Below are 26,554 nucleotides of genomic sequence, written 5' to 3'. Positions count from 1 at the left end.
TGTGCTCGTGGGAGAGAGTCATTCTCCACGATGATTGGCTGAGGAGACATAACGTGAGATGAGATGGAAGACGTGCACGTTCACGTTCTCCTCATGATGGTAGATGTAGAATCCACAGCTAGATCAATGAGTATAGAAGCCCTATGATTACAACAACCATCATTTGAAGTGTCACAAAATTCTGAAATTATCGTACATTATGGGATTTTTTTCATTATTGATCGTACATCGTACAGAGGTCAAAGTTATCGTACAAATACGATAATTATCGTACGTCTGGCAACACTGATTTTACAGCAAATGTACATTACATATCCTGCTGGTGGAAATTCAATTTGCTCAATTTGCTCACTTGCATCAAATTTTAATCTCTAATACAATTTAGAACTTTTTTAATCCTAAAAAAGATTCCACTGAAAAACAACGAAATAAAATTACTTATAACAACCATCTGTGTTTGTGCCACTTGATTAAATGTTTTGTGAGAGTTGGCTGCTACTTTTCATCTGTGACGTTAGGTTCAGTCTGTCTTTCGAAAGATAAATACAACAATTCCAGCAAATCAAAGCTTGAAAAACGAACTAGAGAAACTTAAGCACTGAAGAGTGAATCACGGTGAAGTGTCTTCAGAAGCATGGTTGTGGAACAAGAGAATAGAAACTTCCATCCCTGTTATAACTCCCAAGGGGAAAATGGCACAGAAAGCCATGGCGCGTGTTGAAAAGCTTCCCCACGTAGCCATTCCTCTTCAAACTATTGGAAGACAAAGAGAACATTAAAACACAGATGTGACATGATTTTAATCTCAATAAAACAGGTGGATTACATTCTTTTTAAGTCTGCAAACATAAACATTTCATAAAGGTATATTATTGTATTACTGTGTATTATTTCCCCTAAAGCCACATTTCATCCTTCATGATGTTATGAGTATTTGTACATAATTAATATCAACATAATTATTTTATTATTTATTTATTTATAAGTGCAATTAATGTCTAATAAAGGTTGGTTTAAAGCACTTAATGTAATTTTCCCATTTTCTGTGACTTGATTTAAAGTGAGAACTTTTTATCATAAATGTGTGTTGGCAGTGTGTGAACACAATCACCCTACAATGACAAAAATCCACCCACTTCTTTTTTTTTTTATCCCTGTTAAACTAAAGCAGTTCAATTCTGTTCTCATTAAAGGGTAACTCAACCCCTGGTCAGAGCCTGACTCCACCCACTGGCAATATTTGAAAAATTCTGAAAAATTCTGGAGATAGAGGGGACGAACCGCGGGCGGGGCTGAGCGGGGGGGCCTGCACCTGAGACCCGCATTTCAATAGTGCGTGCTCTCAGTAGGCATGTTCACATTAGCAGAAAATGAGTTGCCATGAAAACGACTGACATCTCTATCTTTTCATACAGATCATATAAACAGAGAACATTTGTTTTCATTTTGAATTAGATAATTGAATAGCAGAGACTTGAATGTTTAGATATATATTGCTCTTGACTGTGTGACTAGTATTTGCTGAGTTTTAAGTTTAGAGACGTGCACCAGAAAAAAAGTTCACGGAGACGGAGAGGCAGAAAGCATACCTGTTCATTTTCTTTCTTTTACAAAAGCACAATGTTTTATTTCAATTGTAAAATGTTTACTTTTTTATGTGTCCACTTACAGTTTATTTTTTTTACATATTTCTTAAGTCTGTATGACCATAAATGACAGAGTATTTTAAGTCTATTTTGCTGCCATGTGAAAAAATCCAGCAAAACGCGTTGGTGCGTTTGTTGAGCCCAGAGGGTTAACTTCAGCCTAATAAGAAGGAACATAAATTGTGATTAAAAATATATGCTCACTCAGAGCATATACTGAGCCTATGCCAAGGGTATGGTAAGTTCGTACCAAGGGCGTGGTGAGCTCGTTCCTGCTTACGTCACGTGGCACCACAACTTCCAATAGGAAAACTCAACTGCAACTAATACACCAAATATTGTAGAATAGAACACTTTATACCCAAAAGTAAAAAAATGTACTCGAATCAATGAACAGCACTAATAAAGCCTCAGTCTTACAGATCATTAACTAAAAAAGTTGTTTAGGGTTTAGTTACCCTTTAAACATGCCGTTCGTGTGACATCATAGCGCTCAGACCCCGCCCGCGGCCGCTGACTGACAGTCCTGCATTACCTTAGTTTCCACCCTCAGCGAGTTGTACACTATCCGCCATTTTCTCCGCGCTCGAGCAGCTGTTGTGACAATGTCTCATAAGCAATCCCAGTGTTCTGTTGTTTGATGTTAGAGTGAACATAATAATCTTCATTGTCTCCCGACATCTGAGCCACTGAGAACTGCTTTGTGAATGAGGGGCAAAAAAGCAGGCTTTGCTAAAAAGTGTTTCCTCAAGGATGGATCAGTACCTACTGTTTGTGATCCAGCTTACAGTCTCAGGATTGATACTGGTCATGGCAGTAAAGAAAGGGAGAGCAGACACTTTATTACAGTTCATCTGAGTTGTTTTACGGAGATAGTTTACCAGTTTATTAACCCTCTGGGGTCGACAAACGCGCCGGCATAAGAAATATGAAAAAAATGTTTGTGAAAATGTCTACTTTTGTATGTGTCTAAAACATTGTGCTTTTGTAAAATAAAGAAAATGAACAGGGTGTTCTTTCTGCCTCTCCATCTCCGTGAACTTTTTTCTAAACTCGGCGAATACTAGTCACACAGGCAAGAGCAATATATCTTTATAATCATTTAAGTGTCTACTTTTAAATGATCTAATTCAAAACGAAAACAAATTTTCTCTGTTTATGTAATTTGTATGAAAAGAGAGAGATGTCAGTTGTTCTCATTTCAGCTCATTATCTGCTAACGTGAACACGCCTACGTAGAGTGTGCGCTATTGAAACGCAAACGATCTGAGGCAATCCATGCAAACCTGTCAACGCCCACATCAACTCGATAAAACACATCAAGTTTAATCAGATTCATGTACTTTACGATAAGTAAATAGTAATAGCGTAATAGTAATATAATCCTGGAAAAATTTACCACATAAGTTCTGGTTTCAGTTTTATTTCGAGGAGCTACGGATTCAGCAGAGGATTGTGAATAGTAAGTTCTTTATCCTAATCGCAATCTGGACTAGTGTCTGTAAACCGCAAAAAGACTATGAATCCTGCGTGTTACGTGTGTCTCTGTGTGAATTAATGGCACAGATGCACGATGTTGTTTAGGCTACAAAACGTACTTACATTAGTAAACATGCTATTTTTACATGAACATGAACACATCTACTTTTTCCCAAACTATATTGCTGTACTGAGATGAGGAAAAATCGACTGAAATATGTTAAAATAAAAAGGTCTTCATATAAGCAACATATTAAACTGCAAATTAACATTTACATTCCCTATATTAATATATGATAAAAACAATATGTTGCAGATGTAATATGAATGTTTAGACAAGATTTCGTTGACTAGTTTTGGAAAGATTATTAAGTGTTTAATGTAAAATGAACTATTGTCACATCAATGAAGGTTTTGTTAGCCAATTTCTACTCATATGTTAAATATATAATATGGGATGTTTTGTCAAAAATAAAGTAGGTATATTGAATTATCAACTAAGATGTTATAAAAGTGTTTGTTCCAATGTATTGTGGTAGATTTTTCCCTAAACCTAACTACGTACCTGGAACCTAATTACCTGGGGCGTCTACAATCGACACCCAAGCGTCTACAGTTGACACTTAATAAATACATTTACCTGAGTTATCTCCAGTCGATACCCAAACATCTACAGTCAACACTTAATAAATATATCCGGGGCGTCTACAGTCGACACCCAATAATCTTTATACTCTAGCTCTTGCGTCTACGATCGACAACTACTCTCGAGTTCCTTATCCTAACTAACTTACTTGCTTCCCTAACTATCTTGCTGCGTGCAAATGTCCTTTAAATGCTTTAACCCCCTGGAGTCGGCAATCACGCCGGCGTGATCTGCTTTTTTCTTATCAGTGCAAAAGAGACTAAAATACTCTGTTGATTTTGATCTTACATATGAGAGTTATACATCATCCGATCCTGTTAAGTGTCTATTTTTTTGTGTATACTTACAATAAAAACAAAGTGTTGTGCTTTTTGCCAAATAAAGAAAAATAAACATGATGTGAGTTCTGCCTTCTCTCTGTCAGTGAAGTCCATTCTGAAACGCTTCCGAAAATGAACTGTAACTCAGTGAATATTCAGTCAAACAGAAGCTTGAATTCTCTTCTTGTAAATGGAGTAATTTATATAAAAAATCTAATATTCTCAGTTTATGTAATCTGTATGGAAAGAGAGAGATGTCAGATGTTCCCTTTCAGTCGAGAACGTCAGACGTAGTCGACGTCGACTGAATGGGATCATGCTAGGGAGCCTATCTTCTTCGAGCATGCTTGAACAAGCTAATGCACGCAATGGCGACATGAATTGCATCACGCAATCCGCCCCGTGCGAGTATAAATACGGAAGCGGATGCATACACCATCTGTCTTTCGCTTCGGAGCCAATCGTTCTCTATGACGAAATCTCTGAAGAGTGTTGTTTTCTACTACGAGCGAATGTGTCGGTGCTTCTTCAGGAAGTCTCTCCCTGGCTGGTGTTTCTACAGCGCGAGCAGTGGGCGAAACAAACACAAATGAATCTTCCAGGTGATTTGTTCAAACATAATTCCACACAAAACTCAACATTCCAGACCCCAAATCACCAATCCAGAGCCATAAAATCAGGCTCCAGCCAGTCTACCTAAGAACTTTTACGGCCATGCAAACGGAAGAACTTATCAATGTTAGATGGTTTTGAGAAGACTGATTGGTTCAGAGATGGCACAGCTCAGTGCTCGATCAAGATAACAGCAGAAGCTGCTGACCCCCACGACAGATATACAAAACAGACCCCCTTCTTCTTAAGGACCTCTGAATGACCCAGGGTGTAAAATCTCCTCAAGCCACAGAAAACTGAGATTTTACCTATAACAATACATAAAATCACCCCAGAACAATTTTCAATGGACTTATAATCAAACATCGTGCAACTACATAATTCTATGTTGTTTCTACCACCTATGTGTGTCTAATATGCTTAGATCCCATACATAAGTCATGATTTGTTATAACTGTTAGATGTTTGAATGAAAGTGTTCTTGATTCAAAAGATGGCTTGATTGAAATCTGTGTAAAATGTTTCGTATTCTTATAATACTGATGATGTCTAAACTGTGGCCTCTGTTCTCTCTGCTCGTGCTGGAGAGCAAGGAGATCACAGATAACGCATGATTTACGATGAGAAGTGAAGTAAGTGCCACCTCTCAAATAAAGACAGTGTCTAATTGGTCAGAACTCATCCAGGAGGCTGGACAAACTTTTGAGTTTAAAATCTTAGACCCGAACAAAGCTTTGTTAGAAGAGCAGAAGCAGATGAAGAAAAAGTAGATTCAAAACCATCATGGAGAAGCCATGATGGAGTAATGGACTAGTAACCATGTAGACGAGCAGACTAAAGAACCCAAAGTAAGATCATAAGAACATGGGTTAAACAACTTAATTCAAGCCATCTAACTACTCTCGTCTCAATTTTCTTTCTTTTCTGAGTTTTCCTTTCTTTTCCGTTGTGAGTCTCGGTTCTAAGTTAAGTTTTGCAGCAAATTTTCGGTCCACGATTCGACCGAATCGACTGAATTGTGGCAAGGCACAGATCTGGCCAAGGTTACAAAAAAAATTCTGCTGCACTTAAGGTTCCTAAAGGTGAAGCAAGCGAGCTTCACACAAAGGCTTTCCATCCATCCGCCCAGCATACCACGTGATCGGCCGCCCCAGACATCTATCCAAGCACAAGGAAGATGCCAGCCATGAACCTGGAAAACCCCTTTTACGCAACGAAGGGAATCCTGAAAAGGAACGCAAAGACGGGAATCCTGAAAAGGAACGCAAAGACAAGCAAGTAGCCTCCAGACTCTAAAGCTGAACTGGTGAATTGATATATATATTTAATAACCCGCCTAAGAAAAGATAGAAGGGTTAAATTAATGATTGATGGTTCGTTCAGGTCAGGTCTTATAAGTGCATATAGAAACATGGGATTTCATCATCTCACTCTTAAAACTCATTCTTTCCTCACTCTCTTTCTTTCTGCAACTCGTATGAATGTGTGTGCATTTGTTTGTGTTAGATATTTGTTTTATGTGTTAGAATAATCAATAAAGTCTTGTTTGTATTTTAAAGAGAAGTGTTACTTGTGTTATGTGCTTACAAATTTAATGTCTTAAACTGCTGATCTAAGTTACCTTGCTAACTATAGTGTTTCACTATAGTTTGGATATTTAAAGTGGGTACGGAAAGTATTCAGACCCCCTTAAATGTTTCACTCTTTGTTATATTGCAGCCATTTGCTAAAATCATTTAAGTTATTTTTTTTCCTCATTAAAAGAAAAACTGAAATATCACATGGTCCTAAGTATTCATACCCTTTGCTGTGACACTCATATGTCCATTTCTTCTGTTCATCCTTGAGATGGTTCTACACCTTCATTTGAGTCCAGCTGTGTTTGATTATACTGATTGGACTTGATTAGGAAAGCCACACACCTGTCTATATAAGACCTTACAGCTCACAGTGCATGTCAGAGCAAATGAGAATCATGAGGTCAAAGGAACTGCCTGAAGAGCTCAGAGACAGAATTGTGGCAAGGCACAGATCTGGCCAAGGTTACAAAAAAATTCTGCTGCACTTAAGGTTCCTAAGAGCACAGTGGCCTCCATAATCCTTAAATGGAAGACGTTTGGGACGACCAGAACCCTTCCTAGAGCTGGCCGTCCGGCCAAACTGAGCTATCGGGGGAGAAGAGCCTTGGTGAGAGAGGTAAAGAAGAACCCAAAGATCACGGTGGCTGAGCTCCAGAGATGCAGTCGGGAGTTGGGAGAAAGTTGTAGTAAGTCAACCATCACTGCAGCCATCCACCAGTCGGGGCTTTATGGCAGAGTGGCCCGACGGAAGCCTCTCCTCAGTGCAAGATACATGAAAGCACACCTGAAGGACTCCAAGATGGTGATAATTAAGATTCTCTGGTCTGATGAGACCAAGATATAACTTTTTGGCCTTAATTCTAAGCGGTATGTGTGGAGAAAACCAGGCACTGCTCATCACCTGTCCAATACAGTCTCAATAGTGAAGCATGGTGGTGGCAGCATCATGCTGTGGGGGTGTTTTTCAGCTGCAGGGACAGGACGACTGGTTGCAAGATGAATGCGGCCAAGTACAGGGATATCCTGGACGAAAACCTTCTCCAGAGTGCTCTGGACCTCAGACTGGGCCGAAGGTTCACCTTCCAACAAGACAGTGACCCTAAGCACACAGCTAAAAAAACAAAGGAGTGGCTTCACAACAACTCTGTGACTGTTCTTGAATGGCCCAGCCAGAGCCCTGACTTAAACCCAATTGAGCATCTCTGGAGAGACCTGAAAATGGCTGTCCACCAAAGTTTACCATCAATCCTGACAGAACTGGAGAGGATCTGCAAGGAGGAATGGCAGAGGATACCCAAATCCAGGTGTGAAAAACTTGTTGCATCTTTCCCAAAAAGACTCATGGCTGTATTAGATCAAAAGGGTGCTTCTACTAAATACTGAGCAAAGGGTCTGAATACTTAGGACCATGTGATATTTCAGTTTTTCTTTTTTAATAAATGTGAAAAAATTTAAACAATTCTGTGTTTTTCTGTCAATATGGGGTGCTATGTGTACAATAATGAGGGAAAAAATTTTACTTAAATGATTTTAGCAAATGGCTGCAATATAACAAAGAGTGAAAAATTTAAGGGGGTCTGAATACTTTCCGTACTCACTGTATATCCGTTGCAGAGCTGATAGTTACAGCCAGTTCAAATGAACCGCGAACGAGTAATTTGCTCGGGTGTAATAAGTGATTCTTTCGAATTCCCTATAAATTAATTAATAATTCCTTTGAGCTAAATTGTCAGAATCACAGAAATAATCTTACAATATATATACATATATATATACACACACACACACACACATATATATATATATATATATATATATATATATATATGTTTTATAATTATTATACAAAAATAAAGTCATCAACTAATATGTTATTATAGTGTTTGTTCCAATGTGGCCTATATTCAAACTAATGAATCCTTATCTTTGAAATACGTATGATAAAATGTATACTTTAGTTTTTACAAGGAAAGATTACACTTAAAATATTGTTAAAATTTTAATTGTTGTTGTAATTGTAACCTTTTTTTTTAATAAAATAGCAAAACATATATTTACAATAATTTTTTATGTGTTTTATTAGTGACACATTTGGGGAGAGGATATATTCCAAAACTTTCTGAAAATATAATGAGAATTAATTGCACAATTACTAGAAATGTTTACCTTGGATATTATACAATTTGCAAGCACAATTTGTAAAAATAAAATAAAATAAAAATCGAGATTGAACCAATTTTGTATTATATATATATACATATATATACATATATATACATATATATATATATATATATATATATTTCTCCTTATTTCTCCGTCCTTCGGATGAGACGTAAAACCGAGGTCCTGACTCTCTGTGGTCATTAAAAATCCCATGGCATTTCTCGTAAAGAGTAGGGGTGTAACCCCGGTGTCCTGGCCAGATTCCACCCATTGGCCCTTACCAATCACGGCCTCCTAATAATCCCCTTACATTGAATTGGCTCTATCACTCTCTCTCCTCTCTCCACCTATAGCTGGTGTGTGGTGAGCGCACTGGCGCCGTTGTACTGTGGCTGCCGTCGCATCATCCAAGTGGATGCTGCACACTGGTGGTGGTTGAGGAGAGATCCCCTGATATGATTGTAAAGCGCTTTGGGTGTACAGTAGTACATATGAAAGCGCTATATAAATGCCTCATTCTATTCTATTCTATTCTATTCTATATATATATATATATATATATATATATATATATTGTTCTTGCATTCTTTCTTGTGGTTTAGTGACACACCTGAATGAAAGGCTCATTATGCAGTTCATTGTCTTCTCAGGTGTGAACCACTTCATTATTCAAGACAGTTCAAGCCCACACGCATATTGCCTTTCCAGACATAAAGTGTCATACAAAATTTAAATCAATGTATTGTTTTATGTGAATAATTAGGCAGGATGAATTTCAGATCATTTTGAAGCAAAAACTCTAGGTGACAACATCCATTAGTCAAAAGTCTTGTGGACACATATTTAGTATGTGTTTTGTGGCCTTATTTCAGAAACTTAAATATTTCGTTTTTTTTCAATAACCATGCATAAACATTATTCTCTCAAAAATACAAACATGTACATACCTGTTGCTCACATATTATGGTATCCCTTTTTTGTGCTAAATAGAGTGTAATTACACCTTTGCATTAATATGTTTATAAGCAACAGAAAAAGCACAAATGTCAGGGCATGTCAAAACATCTCAAGGACCCCAAAAACACCTTAATGGTTAATGACAGCCCAAGGTGAAGTGTACATCACATTTATTTTACAGAGAGAGAACAAGGGCAATTCACTCAAAGAGGCTGATTATTTGTCTTTAATTTTAGGCATGATTTCTGATTTCTGCCCTCCCCCCGAGCGCTCTTGTTTAATGTAATTTTTCTTGACTCAACTTATGTTTCATACTCCATGTAGTACCTTTTGCATTGTTAACTACATGGAGAGCGAACGTTAAGGGTGATTCACACTCTAAGAAAGGCTGTGTCAGAACAGAAGAATGCAAACAGGTATTGTAAACAGGATTTATTGAACATAATATGTTATTCAGCAGAAGAACAGGTGAGTGGTTGAAGATTAAAGTAGAGCACTGTTGGTTGACTTGGCTGAGTTTCCTATCTGGTTTTTGGTTGTAGATGATGAAGATCTGGACAGAAGGCAGACTGGATCAGGACTTCGGTAGAAGAATGGCATACAGAGGTAAGTATCAGCAATGGAAGAATCAGGTGAGTCTTCCAGTGTGGAATGACGAGACCAGACAGTTTAGTGCTGTGGGTATAGTGACTAAAGCCTCTGTTATACTCCAGTTTGAACGCGTACATGACAGCTGCACACAGCTCGGACGTGGACTACTTGTATTTATACTTTCTGCTGAGGTCCGCTCTGTGAACGCGTTCAACGCATGCGCAGTAGATCGGCTGGGACAGTAGCAAAATGGCGACGTCAATGCATGAGGAAGAACTGCTTTGTCTGCTATACTTAGTACAGAAAAGGAAGAAAAGACGGAGAGCACGAAAGTGGTGTGTGCGGCCACTAAATAAAAATAGGGTCAACGACGGGGAATTTAACACGTTGGTGCAGGAGATGCATGCAATGGACGAGGAGAAGTACCATCAGTATTTCCGAATGTCCGCCGTGAAATTTGATTTTCTGGCCCGCAGAATCGGTGACCGCATTCAACACAGCAGAACACACAGTGCTCTGATCAGTGTGGCGAAAAGGTTAGCCGTGACTTTACGTTATTTAGCATCTGGATGTTCTCAGGTCAGTGTAGCTGCAAGTTACAGACTGGGCAGCTGCACTGTATCAACGATCATTCCAGAGGTGTGCAAGGCTATTTGGGACACACTGCAGCCGGAATTCGTCCCCTTCCCATCCCAGAAACAGTGGAAGGAGATACAGAATGATTTTTGGAGAATCTGGAACTTCCCAATGTGTCTCGGTCAGTGTTGGGGGTAACTCATTACAAGTAACTTGAGTTACGCAATCAGATTACTTTTTCAAGTAACTAGTAAAGTAATGCATTACTTTTTCAATTTGCAATAAAATATCTAAGTTACTTTTTCAAATAAGTAACGCTAGTTACTTTTTCACATTTATTGACTGACAGCTCTCCTGTCCCCATGTTGAGAGAAATAAAGGGAGGTGGTGGTGTGCGCGCTGTGTAAACATGATGATTATTGTAGTTCTAGACTAAATGTGAACTTGCATTTAATCATCTCACTGCCACGAAAACATTCAGTATTCCTCAAAATGAATAAAAACAGTAAAATGCAATCTCAGAATTTTTCTCAACATTTATAATTAAATATTAAATTACACAAATGTACTTTGTGTATTTAATCTCACTTTATTAATCAATGTCTTTGCTGCTGACCTTCAATTATCTAATTCAACTATACTAAGCAAAAATTACTTTAGATAAGATTTAGAAATAAGAGTGTTGAACTTCCTTCTCCTGTATATTATTGTTCTTTAATCCAGAACAGCAGCGCAGCTGAAAGGTTAGTTTGAGCGGCGCCCTCTACTGTACAAGCGTAAACATGCATTTCCTTCAGCCTGAAGCTTAAAGGCCATGTTGCAGGTTAGAGTACCCAGTAAGCCAATGTATAGAAAAATAATGTAGGAACTATATTTAAATATAAACATATACTTATAAAACGCTATTTAGGCTTCTGGAGTCGTTTTTGTGATAAATTTTTACTTCCGCATTTGAAAACCGCCGAACCTGAAGTGACGTAACATGAGGTAGAGCGGTCAAAGTAAACAATGGGAAAGCAATGGATCGCAATGACAGCTCGGAAAGCTGGGGGAATTGTAGCCTAAATGTTTACTCGTATGTCGTATAATATATATATATATATATATATATATATATATATATATATAATTCATATATATGATGATATCATATAATTATGAGCCTGATATGAAGCCAAGTGAGCAGGACAGGCCAGGGTTAGACAGAACAACGTTGAGTTGTGGTGTGAGGAGAACAGGACAAGAGAACAGTGTTAGCTTATAGATGTATTCACGTTAGCCGACGATATGTACAACACTATGCTCAGATCACAATACTGTACAGATTATCATCATGTATCAGGCAATAGCAAAGCTAGTACTTAGACCCTTACCTGCATGTGTTGTGTGTGTCAGCCATTAGGAGACAGTTTCCAGAGGAAGGGGGACTTTATAAAGGCTTTGAATTGACCCATTTGGTGACGATGAATACAAAAAATGATCACAATCACAACTGTCTTACTGTACAAAAACTTTATAGGTAGAAACAGCCAACACAAACATTAAAGTCGGTTTTTACAGATTGAAAATTAATTATAGAACATAATATATTATATTTATAATAATAATAATAATAGTGTCTGCTGCAGACTAATAACAAACACATAAATGCAGTACATTACAAGTTTATGTAGGATATGTTAATGAATTAAATTAAGACAGGCACATTTTGTAAAACAGATGTACAATAAGTGATGTCTGACGGATCCGTGAGCGTCATGTTTCCCGCCGGCGGCCGAACCACATGCTGATGGCGGACCGTCACCGCGGGCGACCCAATGAAGGAGACGGAACAGTGTGCACATATCGCCGGGATTATAATCATCCGGTCTATAGTGAACGCTACACACTACCGCGTTTTTCAAAGCAGAAGCAGAAGTGAAGTCCCGTCTCTTACCCTGCACAAAACGCACACTGGCACGGAAGATTGCACCGTCCTTTTTCTTATTCGGAAACCTGTGGACTCGATGTCCTGACAGGCCATAATTCACAATCATCTACCACGACGATGATTAATTGAAATACAATAAGCACCGAAAACACACTTGAATCATGACCGCTCCAACTGAATACCAACCTACTCCGCACTGAGCGCGAACGCAGAGCCAAACGACTACCTCATGTGGCGTCATATGATGCGTGGAGAAAAAAAGCGTTTTTTCAATAAATTTGTGCCCTTATGTCTTGCAAAACAATTTTTAATCCTGCATTTACTTTTCATATGGTATTTTCCTACAATGTTATATTAATAAAAAAAATAAAAAAAAACCTGCAACATGGGCTTTAATATTAGCCTGGGAAAACCCAGACAACTTCCGGCAAATTTAGATTTGCTCTGCAAGTAGTCTGGCAAAGAGCTCATTCAAGCCCATTTCTAATCCGTCGAAATCGCGGCACCAATCAGAAACGTTGAGGCGGGCTTTACACGATGACGATCGCTCTGATTGATTTTAGGTCTATCCAATTGCGCCCAGAGGCATTTGAGCGACGTCCGTTGGTGAAGCGCACCAACTTTTAAATGCATTATTATATTCAAATTGCAACACACGAGGACAGTCTCCATGAAAGACCCACTGGCAGATGAACGTGCTACTACATTTCTCTCCGAAACGGTAGGAAATTTAATTTAATTTAATAGAGGATTTTAACTGTGACAAGATGATTGACAGGGCAGTTTACGTGACAGGATGCACGCGACAGATCGTAGTATGAAAGACAGAAAGTAGTATGTCCCAAAGCTTGCCTACTTTTTTGCTACACATTCAAAAGTAAATACCTTTTCTTCACAAAAAGAGTACATACTTTTATGGCGTAGTGTGACTTAGGCGAATTGGGACGCAGCATATGGCTTTACACGATGACGATCGCTCTGATTGGTTTTAAGTCTATCCAATTGCGCCCAGAGGCATTTGAGCGATGTCTGTTGGTGACGCCCCTTTGGAATGAGTTATTAATGAAGCTTTGCCAGACCATAACTCAGTTACTACTGAGAATGGTCTGGTTTTAACCAGGCTAGCTTAATATTAACATTTGCCAAAAATATAACTTTTTTGTTGTTCTTGTTATTAAAAAACAAACAAGCAAGCAAGCCCAGCCCAGGTGAGAAAAAGTAATGTAAAAGTAACGTAACGCATTACTTTTCATAAAAAGTAACTAAGTAATGCAATCAGTTACTTTTTTGGGGAGTAACGCAATATTGTAATGCATTACTTTTAAAAGTAACTTTCCCCAACACTGGTCTCGGTGCCATCGACGGGAAGCATGTCACCATCAAAGCCCCCCGAAATGCCGGTAGTGACTATTTTAATTACTAGGGGAGTCACTCACTTGTTCTGATGGCTGTTTGTGATGCCCATTACCGGTTCACGATGGTGGACGTGGGGGCGTATGGACGTGAAAGCGATGGAGGCGTCTTCAAAGAAAGCAACTATGGGTCCAAGCTAATCAGCGGGACTCTGGAACTGCCTCGACCAGCCACCCTGCCAGGCACTGATGTCACCAACCCGCATGTGTTTGTTGCAGATGCAGCTTTCCCACTGCTCCCAAATCTCATGCGTCCATTCCCAGGTAAAGTCTTTTGTTTATCACAATGTACAAAAGAATTATAAAATGATATTTTGCAGTAATATAGTCATAATATAGTCATAGTCATATATGACATGGACCACATTATCATAAATTTGCTGATGAAATGTTATTGCCCTCTCACTTTATCCCACAGGCTCTAACCTCATGACAGTACAGCAAGTGAACAACTACCGGCATTCACGGGCCCGAAGGATCATTGTGAACACCTTCGGCATAATGGCATCCCGGTGGAGGATTTTTGGCCGACCAATTGACTGCAGTCCAGACAACGTGGTACACATTGTGAAAGCCTGTGTGGCTTTACACAACTACCTAACCCACACTGATGCAGTAAATCCAGGGAACATCAGTTCCCTTTCGTTGTCACTCCGAGTTACGTCGGATGACGACGAATGGGGTTTCGCTTAGAAAGCCTGTCATCTTCGAGTATATAAAACGAGCCAATGGCAATGAAATGCCATGGGTCTGCGGAATTTGCATAGCGTAAGTCCGCCCCACCCTGGGGGTATATAAGGAAGTACGCTGGCAACATGCAGATATGTTTTCGCTTCGGAGCCAAGAGTTTTCTTCACTCCTACAAGCTATTCTGTATCATCTTCACTCTACGAGACGAGCGGCTCTTCAGTGTGTTGGTGTGACGGCGTGTTCCAGCGAGATCGCATTGCCTGCTGCTGATCTGTGCAGTGATCTGCCGACAGTGTGTGTGTTTCTCCCTGGGCGCTTCAGCACTCTGCTGAGCTTTTCCTCTCTCTAAAAGAGCTGCACGCGGCACGTCTTTTTCAAGACGGCTCGCCCGTGTATTTACTGGATGTGGGTGCGTGATTCATCTGCCTAACGGTCACGAGCGCTGTTTCGCGTGTTGGGCTGATTCACGCTCGGCAGCGCTCGTGGGTGAGTCACGTTTTCTCTGCGGGAACGTGACCATCGCGATGTTTATAGATCGAGACTCAATGATCCCAGTGTGGGTAGAGTCCCCTCTGCCACACCCCAATCTATCTCTTCCTCGAGAGGGGATACTTTGGCTGGTGGCCAGGGTGATCTGAGGGTTACAGTGTGGCATAATACCGACGAGCATTCCTCGGGCCACGCCCCCCTCCACATCGCAAACCGTGGGGCTTCCGTGTGTACCTGGTTCTTCTTAGGGACCCAGTGTTTTCATTCGGGGCTCCAGCAGGTGGTGTCATGTCACTCACAGCATCACAAGGTGGGCTTGATTCCTCTGGAAATGAGGATTCGACTGCGTTGCCTCCCTCTGGAGTGTCAGCGTTAGTCGAGTCAGATCCAGAGCTGATGGCCATGCTTTCCCGGGCAGCTGAAAGCATCGGCTGGAGTGGCGCCGCCCTCCCCCCGAGCGCTGTAGGCTTCCCGGATGTGCATCAGGACGCTTCCGGCCCGCGGCAGTCCACGTGACTTTTCGCGGCCCGCGGGCGTCCTCCGCCTTCATTGCACTCGATCGCGTGGCGATCATGGGCTGTATGTTCTCTGTCACTATCGTGGCACAGGCATGCAGTGCTGTGTGTCGCCTTCGCCTTCGAGGCAGTGCTGACTCGGGAGTTCTGTCAGAACCGGCCGCAGTGGAACGCTAGTCCTTCCCTGGCCAACACTGACAGAACGCGGAAACTCGACCACGCCCCCTTGCTGGGACGCTATGCCTCCCATGCCCGGTTTGGTCGTTCCGCCGCGCACACTACTGACCTCGCTCTCGGGCGACATCGGTACCTGCGTGATCCTGGGTCAGGTGGTGTCCACTAGAGTGGTCCAGACATGGGCTCAGCCAGGTTGATGTGAGGGGGTCTAAGAATTCATTTTCTCAGCTCCCTCATGTCCCAGGCTGGGCTCCTCGGCGGTGTGGTTGAGGACTGTACCCTACAGTTTTTGACCCCCCCCCCAGAAGCAGACTGAGGCCTTCTGCACCGACGGTCATCCGTCCGTGCGGTCTCCTTAGTCTGCTTCCCGCCGAGGCCACCTCCATGCGGCTCCTCCCCTCGGGCCTTCACTGGCCCTGAGCAGGAGGAGGTCGCAGGAGGGCGGCGCTGCCCGTCTCCGCCCCTTAGACTGCCACGCCAGCCTAAGCAGCACTCTTGAGACGGGCAGCTTGGTCGGCGGTGTGGTTGAGGACTGCGCCCAACAGTCTTCGATCACTCCAGAAGCGGACTCAGGCTTCTGCACTGACGGTCATCCGTCCGTGTGGTCTCCTTAGTCTGCTTCCCGCCGACGCCGCTTCCATGCGGCTCCTCCCCTCGACCCTTCCCGGCCCGAGCATGAGGAGGTCGCTGGAGGCTGGCACCGCCTGTCCTTGCCCTTAGCCTGCTAACACCTGGCTAAGCAGCACTCCTGAGACAGGTAGCCTGGAGTTAGGGCTCAGTTCTTTCAGGAGCTGGTAGCAGGACCACTCCTTCCCCCGGTGGAGGGCTGGGTGAGAATCTCATTCAAAAGAACTGATGCTCTTTCTCTGAGCCCCAAGAGGCTATGGATGACAGCACGCGCCGCCCACGGGCCACGCTCCTCTCATCCCCCTCTGTCGCCAGACCCCTGCCAGAGCACGCCCCCGTGGGACGCTGGTCCTCCCCTGGCCTCCTCTGGCAGGACGCGGCTAATGACCGTGCCCCCGCACAGGGCCGCTATGCCACCCTTGCCTGGGCCGGTCATTCCGCCTCGCTGCACCTCCGAAGGTACGTCTGTGGTTCGCTGGCGCAGTTTCTGGAGGCCTGGCTAGAGCCTCCTAGACTGTCCCGCCGGGTCGCGAGAACCATCAGGCTCGGCTACGCGATTCAGTTCGCGCGGTCTCCTCCCTGTTTCAGGGGAGTCCGCTTCACTATGGTTGGTGGCAATGCCCCTGTCATGAGAGCGGAGGTCGCCACCCTACTGGCGAAGGGTGCGATCGAGATTGTCCCTCCAGCCGAAATGAGGTCCGGCTTCTACAGCCCTTACTTCATTGTACCGAAGAAAACCGGTGGGTTACGACCAATCCTGGACCTGCGCGTCTTGAACCGCTCCCTTAAGAAGGATGCCGTTCAAGATGCTCACGGCCAAAACGCATTTTCGAATGCGTGCGGCCGCAGGATTGGTTTGCAGCGATCGACCTGAAGGACGCCTACTTCCATGTCTCCATTCTTCCTCGACACAGACCGTTCTTACGGTTTGCTTTCGGGGTGCAGGCATACCAGTACGCGGTTCTCCCTTTCGGGCTAGCCCTGTCTCCTCGCGTCTTTACGAAGGTCGTCGAGGCAGCCCTTGTTCCCCTTCGGGAACACGGGGTTCGCATCCTGAATTATCTCGACGACTGGCTGATCCTAGCTCACTCTCGAGACCAGGTTTGCGAACACAGGGACCTAGTGCTCCGGCACCTAGCTCGTCTGGGCCTTCGGGTCAACTGGGAGAAGAGCAAACTCTGCCCCGTGCAGAGGATCTCTTTTCTCGGTATGGATATCGACTCGGTCGCCATGTGCGCGCAGCTTACGAGCGAGCGCGCGCAGTCACTGCTGACTTGCCTTCGTCAGTTCGAGGGCAAGAGTGCGGTCCCACTGAAACAGTTTCAGAGGCTCCTGGGGCATATGGCATCCGCAGCCGCAGTAACGCCGCTCGGATTGCTTCATATGAGACCGCTTCAGCTTTGGCTTCGCGATCGAGTCCCGAGGTGGGCATGGCAACACGGCACGCTCCGAGTCCCAGTGACTCCGGCCTGCCGTCAGACCTTCACCCCGTGGTCGAACCTCAGTTTTCTACGGGCCGGAGTGCCCTTAGAACGAGCTTCCAGGCATGTTTTTGTATCAACGGATGCCTCCACCACGGGCTGGGGCGCCATGTGCAATGGACATGCTGCCGCGGGCTCCTGGACAGGTCCCCAACGCCTTTGGCATGTCAATTGCCTCGAGTTGCTGGCTGTACGCCTTGCCCTGCACCGCTTCCGGGCGTTGCTCAGGGGTCAACACGTACTAGTCCGTTCAGACAATACCGCCACAGTAGCGTACATCAACCGTCAAGGTGGTCTACGCTCCCGCCGTATGTCGCAACTCGCCCGCCACCTCTTCATATGGAGTCAGAAGCATCTGAGGTCGCTTCGAGCCATTTATATCCCGGGAGAGCTGAACCGTGCGGCCGACGAGCTGTCTCGGTTTCGGCCTCTCGCTGGAGAATGGAGACTCCATCCCCAGTCGGTCCAGCTGATTTGGGATCAGTTCGGGGACGCTCAGATAGATCTGTTTGCCTCCCACGACTCGTCCCATTGCGACCTGTTCTATTCCCTGACCGAGGGCACGCTCGGCACGGATGCACTGGCGCACAGCTGGCCGCGGGGCCCACGCAAGTATGCGTTTCCCCCAGTGAGCCTTCTTGCGCAGACTTTGCGCAAGATCAGGGAGGACGAGGAGCAGGTGATATTGGTTGCCCCGTATTGGCCCAACCGCATCTGGTTCCCAGAACTAGTACTCCTCGCGACAGCACCTCCCTGGCCTATTCCTCTGAGGAAGGACCTGCTTTCTCAGGGACGGGGCACCCTATGGCACCCTCATCCCGATCTTTGGAACCTCCACGTGTGGCTCCTGGACGGGACGAGGTAAGTTTGAGTACCCTACCACCAGTGGTGGTGGCTACCATCACTTCCGCTAGAGCATCGTCCACGAGACATGTCTATGCGTTGAAGTGGAACCTCTTCGTCAACTGGTGTTCTTCTAAACATCAAGAACCCACGAGATGCCCGATCAGTGTCGTGCTTTCCTTCCTGCAAGAAGGGTTGGAGCGAAGGCTGTCTCCCTCCACCCTGAAAGTGTATGTTGCCGCCATTGCCGCACATCACGACGCAGTCGAAGGTAAGTCCGTTGGAAAGCACGACCTGATCATCAGGTTCCTGAGAGGAGCGAGGAGACTGAATCCTCCTCGCCCTCCTCTCGTTCCCTCTTGGGACCTCTCAGTGGTTTTAACTGCCCTGCAGAGTGCTCCCTTTGAGCCTCTGCAATCAGTGGAGCTTAAGTTCCTGTCTATGAAGACAGCGCTCCTGGTTGAATTGGCCTCCATCAAGAGGGTAGGGGACCTGCAGGCATTTTCGGTTGACGAAGCGTGCCTGGAGTTCGAGCCGGCTAACTCTCACGTGATCCTGAGACCCCGGCCTGGATATGTGCCCAAGGTTCCCACCACACCCTTTCGAGACCAGGTGGTGAACCTACAAGCGCTGCCTTTGGAGGAGGCAGACCCAGCCTTGGCACTGCTCTGTCCAGTACGCGCCCTCCGTGCTTACGTAGACAGAACGCAGTGTTTCAGGACCTCAGACCAGCTCTTTGTCTGTCATGGTGGGAAGCTGAAGGGAAAGGCTCTCTCCAAGCAAAGGTTGTTTCACTGGATAGTGGACGCCATTGCTTTGGCTTACCAGCAGCAAGGTCGACCATGCCCCCTTGGTGTGACGGCCCACTCCACCCGGAGTGTGGCATCCTCTTTGGCTCTAGCGCATGGCGCCTCGCTAACAGACATTTGCAGAGCTGCAGGCTGGGCGACACCTAACACATTCGCGAGATTCTACAATCTCCGAGTGGAGCCAGTTTCTTCTCATGTACTCGCATCAACTAGCCGGTATTAGATTCTGCTCAGGTGTCTTCGCTTGCTCGCCATTCCTCTCCACGGACGGGATACGTGCGATATTCCTCAGGTGAGCCTCATAAGCCCTGAGTCTCCTCCAGCACTGACAACGTCAACGCCAGAGTTGCCACCGGCAGCTTTCGCGCTTGGCTAGGTGCCTCCATGTGCATGGTTCCCCCTCTGGGCGACCCCCACATGTGTATTTCCACTGTAAGCCTCCTTGAGCATGTGTCTTTCCCTCGGCAAGCCACCTTGCCACCCCTGGGGTTGAAATATTCCACCTGCGGCTGGATACCCCAGTGTTTCTCCATATGCAGCCCTCCGGGGTCATATGTGTATTCCAAGTCCCCCCCTTCGGGTTGGGCGTGATTGCATATTTCCACTGAGATATGCTTCCCAGTGTACCTTGGTATAATCCTGTGTTAAGTAGGAGTCCTTCGTCCGTGCCAGTCTCACGACAGGGAGCTCACACTTACGCAGGGCACTGGAAGACAGTCGGGAGGTGGCGTGATTACACTGGGAACCCCATTCGACGTCATCCGACATAACTCGGAGTGACAACGAAAGGGAACGTCTCGGTTACGTATGTAACCCTCGTTCCCTGAGTAGGGAACGGAGACGTTACGTCTCCCTGCCACTTCCGCTGTACCGCTGGGAAACGCTTGAGTTCAGTCTAGGCTCCTCAGCGAAGACATATCTGCATGTTGCCAGCGTACTTCCTTATATACCCCCAGGGTGGGGCGGACTTACGCTATGCAAATTCCGCAGACCCATGGCATTTCATTGCCATTGGCTCGTTTTATATACTCGAAGATGACAGGCTTTCTAAGCGAAACCCCATTCGTCGTCATCCGACGTAACGTCTCCGTTCCCTACTCAGGGAACGAGGGTTACATACGTAACCGAGACGGTACATTCCATCCACCTTGACAGATAGCCCCACTGCAAATGGAGACGTCCAGCCAGGGGAATGGAGGCGGCATGTGCCAGCTTTCCTGTAGCTCAGTGGTAAGAGCATTGCGTTAACAACGCAAGGTTGTGAGTTCGATCCCAGGGGATTGCACATACCTATGTATAAATGTATAGGATAACGCAATGTAACTCGCTTTGGATAAAAGCGTCTGCCAAATGCATAAATGTAAATGTAAATGTAAATGTGGCAGGCGACACAAACCTTCTTGAGGCAACACAGCTGTCTGCTGGAAGAGCATCAAGGGTTGCACTGAACACATGGCACAATCTGACAACATTTTCCCAAACACCAGCTGGACTTGTGCCTTGGCAAGACAACGTAGTTAGGAGGGGTCTCCAGAACATTTAAATGTTCAGTTTACAAACCCTCCACTTACAGTGCATTCATAATTTTTTCATAATTATGAAAGTTGATTTTAACAAAAAAATGTCCCTCCTTCACAAACCCTCCCTCCACCAGTGACTGATTTTTTTATTTCATCATTTATACGTGATATATACTGTTCATGAATATTATATATTATAATAATATTATATATTACATATAAATGATGAAATAAAAAAAATAGTCACTGGTGGAGGAGGTTTTGTTAAGGAGGGGCATTTTTTGTTCAACTTAAATACCTTTTTACAAACACTGCAAAATCCTTCTTTATTTTGACCAAATAATTCTCCTTAATTATCGCAGAATCCATTTAATGACTTCTAATGCTTTTTGATGCCCCGTGGAAACCCTGTATTATGAATGCACTTTAAGTGGAGGGTAGTTTGTCTTTTGCTATTTGCAATTCAATGACTACATGTTACATTTTACTTGTTCAATATTACTATTTGCAATTCAATAATTACATTACTTGTTCAATTTTTGTACCTCCAACGTCATGTATTGACTTTGAAATAAACAGCTGTTTGATTAAGTACTTTTGATTCTTGTTCTTTTAAAACCTCAGACAAAAATATATGGAACACACGGTAAATCTTTATAAATTTATTTGACAGTGTAAAAACAAGTCCATTAACAAATGCACAAAATGCACAACAAATGCATTAACTGTCCTTTTACTGACTGCTGTTCATTTGATATGCCTGCTTTTGTCGCTGATAAAGCAGCTGGTGTATTTCAAACTTTGCTTCCATGCGGTCTTGGGCTGGAAGTTTTGCCAGCATGCCGTCACCATCACACCAAAGGCGTGGTCCTCGTCGTTCAGCTTCTCTTTTTCCTTGTCAATATCCTTAAGCCGCTGGAGGATAGCATCTTCTACAGGTGTGGTAGGTGTAGGTCTTTTCCTTTTCTGAGAAGAGGAAAAAACCTAATTTGTGGAAGATGATGAAGGTGTGGGTGATGACACAGCTGCTCTGGGTGGCGGTGAAAGAGTCTATGGTGGAGCTGATGAAGTGGACGTCCTCTGGGAAATGGAGGACTCTTGTGCCTCCACAGTATCGACTGCTTCCAGGTTCAGTATGAAACTGTCAGTGCCTTCCTCTTCCTGCAATATATTCATATCAGTATATACTATATATTCTGACAATGTAGGACAGCAACAGAAATGTAAATTTCTTTCAAATATTATTAATTATATATAAACATGGAGGGCCCCATTTTAACGATCTGAAACGCAAGCATCAAGCGCGAAACGCAAGTAACTTTGTGGGCGGGTCTTGGGCGCTGTTGCTATTATACCGGTGGGATAAATGACTCTTGCGCCCGACGCAAATCTAAAATGGGTTGGTCTGAAGTAGCTTCATTATTCATAGGTGTGGTTTGGGCGTAACGTGAAATAAACCAATCAGAGCGTCATCTCACATTCCCTTTAAGAGCAGACGCGCTTATTCTATAGCGGATTCCTATTATAATGGCGGATTTGCCAGACGCGCGCCAGCAGCGGTTCGAGGAGACCGACGTTCTCGTCAGGGCCGTAAAACACAGAGAAGTGACATTGGGGATGGAGAAACACACCCAAATTAACTTTGGTTAAACAGGCGTATGATAATTTGGGTAAATGTGTAAGCTAGATGTGTGCTTTTATAATAAACTATCTATCTATCTATCTATCTATCGTAATAATGTATGATTTGCAAAAATGAAAACTGCTGCTTCTGTGTAGATGAGATAATCAAAGTGTATGCGCGTTGTGCACACGCTACATTGATTATGGCCAAGCATGCACCCTTAAAATAGCATATGAATAACATGCGCAACGCGCCACTGACTTTAAACTAGATTTTTTCGGTTAGTGGCGTAATTGTTTTCTAAACCTGCAAAATAGCATGAGGGAACGTTTGCGCCGGAACACGCCTCCTCTTTGGGCTGAACCGCCCCCGGGAGCGCAAGTGTATTTCTTAGTTAACCGACGTGCGTCTGTGGAGGGAAAAGTTCGCTGTGCGTGGGTGCAAAATAGGAATGATACATGCGTCGCTGTACAAAGTCAATTGCGCTGGGTGCAAGATAGGGCCCGTAACCTTATACTAATATGCTGTAACATGAAATAATGACTTGTAGTAAATAATCATGTAGCCCTTAACCCTCTGGGGTCTGAGCTGTTTTCTGGCCCTGGAGGTGTTCTGACATGCTCTGACATTTGTGCTTATTTCTGTTACTTGTGACATTGTCATGGCTAAAGTCTTATTACACTGTATTTAGCACAAACTCTGCTACAATAATATATCAGCAGCATGTGTGTAAAAGTTTGTAGTTTTGAGATAATGACATTTATGCGTGGTTTGTGAAAATACAAAAAAAAATTGTCACTGAAATAAGGCCATGAAACCCATACTGATTATTTCTTCACAAGACTTTTGAAAATTGTATCACGTAGCCTAGAATATTTGCTCCAAAACTATGTGAAAATCACCCTGACCGCTCATTTAGATAAGACAATATATTGATTTAAAATTTCTAAGACGTGTTTTGTGTGAAAAAGCCTTATGCGAAGAGGCGTGATCATCTCATTAATATGTAAGCCTTCAACACCTGAGAAAGACAAAGACCCTCCCCTAACGGCCCTATTAGGAGCGATCAGGCCCTGTCATTCAGAGCAACCTTGCACAAAGAATGAGATTTAAAAAATAGATTGTTTGGATTTATTTACAACACAACATAATCCAAAAATACACAACAAATGACAAAAGAGCACATTGAAAACAATGATCCAAAGACAGAGACCTTTGTGCCATTCCTAAAAACATTGTACATACCTTTCATTTCCAAGGTGTTTGATTTTCACTTTACCATGTTCATGTACAGAGACTCATGTGAATGTTGAAGTCAGCAGGACTCAGTTGCATCTGGTCCCTGAAAGAAAAGAAAAAAAGTGAACATACTGGTATCAAGAGAAACTAGGCCTGCACGATTTTGGGAATACATTTTAGATTTTTCTGGTTAAAATTGCTTTTTAAAATTCACAGAATACACACACACAAATGTTTCCAACAATATATAATATAATAAACACCATGTTTGTTGTGCCTTGTAGGCATAGGCTATGCGCAGTACTGCATAAAATAATAATAACAATAACCTATAGCAGCCTATAAATCTTCCAAAAGATTTCAGTAACAATGCTAGAGAAAAATATACTGATTATCTTATGTTACTTCAAATGTTTCCATTCGTTATGATGATATGAAATGAGGTAATAGTAAAAACATAAAGCCTAATGTTTGGTGCATTTTTCCTTTCAAACGCGATCGCGCTCCAAAATATGATACATTCAAACGCAATCGCGCTCCAAAATATGATACATGCGATCGCGCTCCATAATATGATACATTCAAACGCGATCGCGCTCCAAAATATGATACATTCAAACCCACAGCGCGCTCCAAAATATGATACACTCAAACGCGATCGCGCTCCAAAATATGATACATTCAAACGGGATCGCGCTCCAAAATATGATACATTCAAACGCGATCGCGCTCCAAAATATGATACATTCAAACGCAATCGCGCTCCAAAATATTAAACATTATGGTTATACATATCTATGTTTGAGCAGATATCCACAAACAGTATTTAACAGTAAACACGGGTCTAAATAGTATAATATTCACCATATATCTAGCAACAGTTCAACTGCAATGTGAAGTTTATGCAACAATACCATAAACTAATAAGTAAGAATTTCTTACCTTACATCTTTCTTAACTTCAAATCGCATTTTCAGTTTGAATCCGATCATTTAAAAGTACACACTTAAATGTGTATAAAGGTATATGGCTCATAAATGTGTGACAAGTATTCGCTGAGTTTTGTTTCAGTTTATAGACGTGCTCAAGAAAAAAAAAAGTTTACCGCGATGGAGAGGCAGAACGCACACCCTGTTTATTTTCTTTATTTTACAAAAGTACAATGTTTTGATTTGATTGTAAATGGACACATACAAAAGTAGAAATATCACAGATTCTTTTTTTATATTTCTTTTTTCTGTATGACCATAAATGACGGAGTAATTTAAGTATATTGTGCTACAATGTGAAGAAAATCCAGCAAAACGCGGGGGCGCGTTTGCCGACCTCAGAGGGTTAAAGGGATAGTTCACTTTAAAATGAAAATTCTGTCATCATATACTCACCCTCAAGTTGTTTCAAACCTGTATGAATTTATTTCTTCTGCTGAACACAAAGGAAGATATTTTGAAGAATGTCAGTAACCAGACAGTTACCTGGTCCCATTGACTTCCATAGTATTCATTTTTTACTACTATGGAAGTCAATGGGACCAGTTAACTTTCTGGTTACTGATATTCATCAAAATATCTTCCTTTGTGTTCAGCAGAAGAAAGAAATTCATACAGGTTTGAAACAACTTGAGGGTGAGTATATGATGACAATTTTCATTTTAAAGTGAACTATCCCTTTAAGTTCCATAAACATTAGACAATATTCTAAAAAACAAACGATTCTACATTCACTTCACAATGCTGCCCAACAACCAAACAAACATAAAAGGCATAATTTAAATTCACATTAACTTACCTCTACTGGGAAGTTTGAGTCTGTCTCCCGGTGTTTTACGAAGTCTGACAACCAGCTCAAAAGGGAAACAATCGGGGGAACAGACACTCTACCGCCTGCTGCTCCGCTCCTTCCCTTCAGCCTCTTCTTTGCCTTAACAAAACGGTCTCTCAGGTATTTCCATTTCTGCCGACACAGACTTCCTTCTTTGCCTAAATTCAGGCCAATTTCCCTCCAGGAATTATTGCACATCTGGCTGTCTTTATGTTCCTTTAAAGATGGATTGTAGAGGTGCGGGTAACGACGGACTTCATCGCACAGCCTCTCTTCAAATTCGGCGTCCATGTTATTTCCATCTCTTTCGCGGTTTTAACCTAATGAACGCGCGCCCTTTGGACCGCGCGGTCACAAAAAATGGGAGGCACGCGGATGTCTGCAAGACGTCACGCGGACCCTCGCACACTCGCGGTCGCGGAAAGTATAACAGAGGCTTAAATAGTGCTGGTGATTAGTGGTGCTAAGTGCAGGCAGGTGGTGATGACAGGTGATGTGATTAGTATTCAGGGGACAGGGAACGAGTGGGCGGAGTGTAGAGGTCTGGTGCTGTAGATGTTGACTCTGTGACAGGCTGTTTATTTGTCTTTTATACCAGGAGTAAAAAGATCCAGTGAAACTGCCACCTGCTGTCCCATGTCTAACTCCACAAAAGTGCACAATGTAGAATAAAGTTTCATAACTGGTGTTGCTGGCTGCGTATCACGCTGGGCATCGCAAGCCACCGGTTACGTATAGTCTGTTAATGTATTAACTACAGTTTATGAAAAAATTATCTAGTTGCAAATGATTTGTAAATATTTT

The 26,554-nt window shown here is 43.2% G+C and overlaps 1 protein-coding gene and 1 pseudogene across 3 annotated transcripts in view; both read right to left on the bottom strand.

Annotated features, from left to right (window-relative positions):
- Positions 1-594: 594 nt before the first annotated feature.
- The window catches only part of LOC309496043 (SE-cephalotoxin-like), a 36,959-nt gene continuing 10,999 nt past the window's right edge, over positions 595-26,554 (bottom strand). The window contains exon 5 of one of the 2 annotated variants that reach the window (XM_082165976.1): positions 595-753. In XM_082165976.1, the coding sequence (XP_082022102.1) occupies positions 627-753 (127 nt within the window). In that variant the 3' untranslated portion in view covers positions 595-626. The remainder of the gene's footprint in view (positions 754-26,554) is intronic. The other variant, XM_082165977.1, reaches the window with a different exon arrangement.
- LOC309496417 lies at positions 21,800-26,153 on the bottom strand (annotated as a pseudogene). Its single transcript has 2 exons — positions 25,718-26,153; positions 21,800-22,050 (listed from the first exon to the last, which is right to left on the bottom strand). The product of its transcript is annotated as an uncharacterized misc_RNA (transcript).

This window comes from Leuciscus leuciscus (genome assembly GCF_965113295.1).
Source record: "Leuciscus leuciscus genome assembly, chromosome: 4".
Classification (NCBI taxonomy): domain Eukaryota; kingdom Metazoa; phylum Chordata; class Actinopteri; order Cypriniformes; family Leuciscidae; genus Leuciscus; species Leuciscus leuciscus.
The sequence above is the reverse complement of the archived record's forward strand: the minus strand, read 5'-3'. Positions and strand labels throughout refer to the sequence as shown.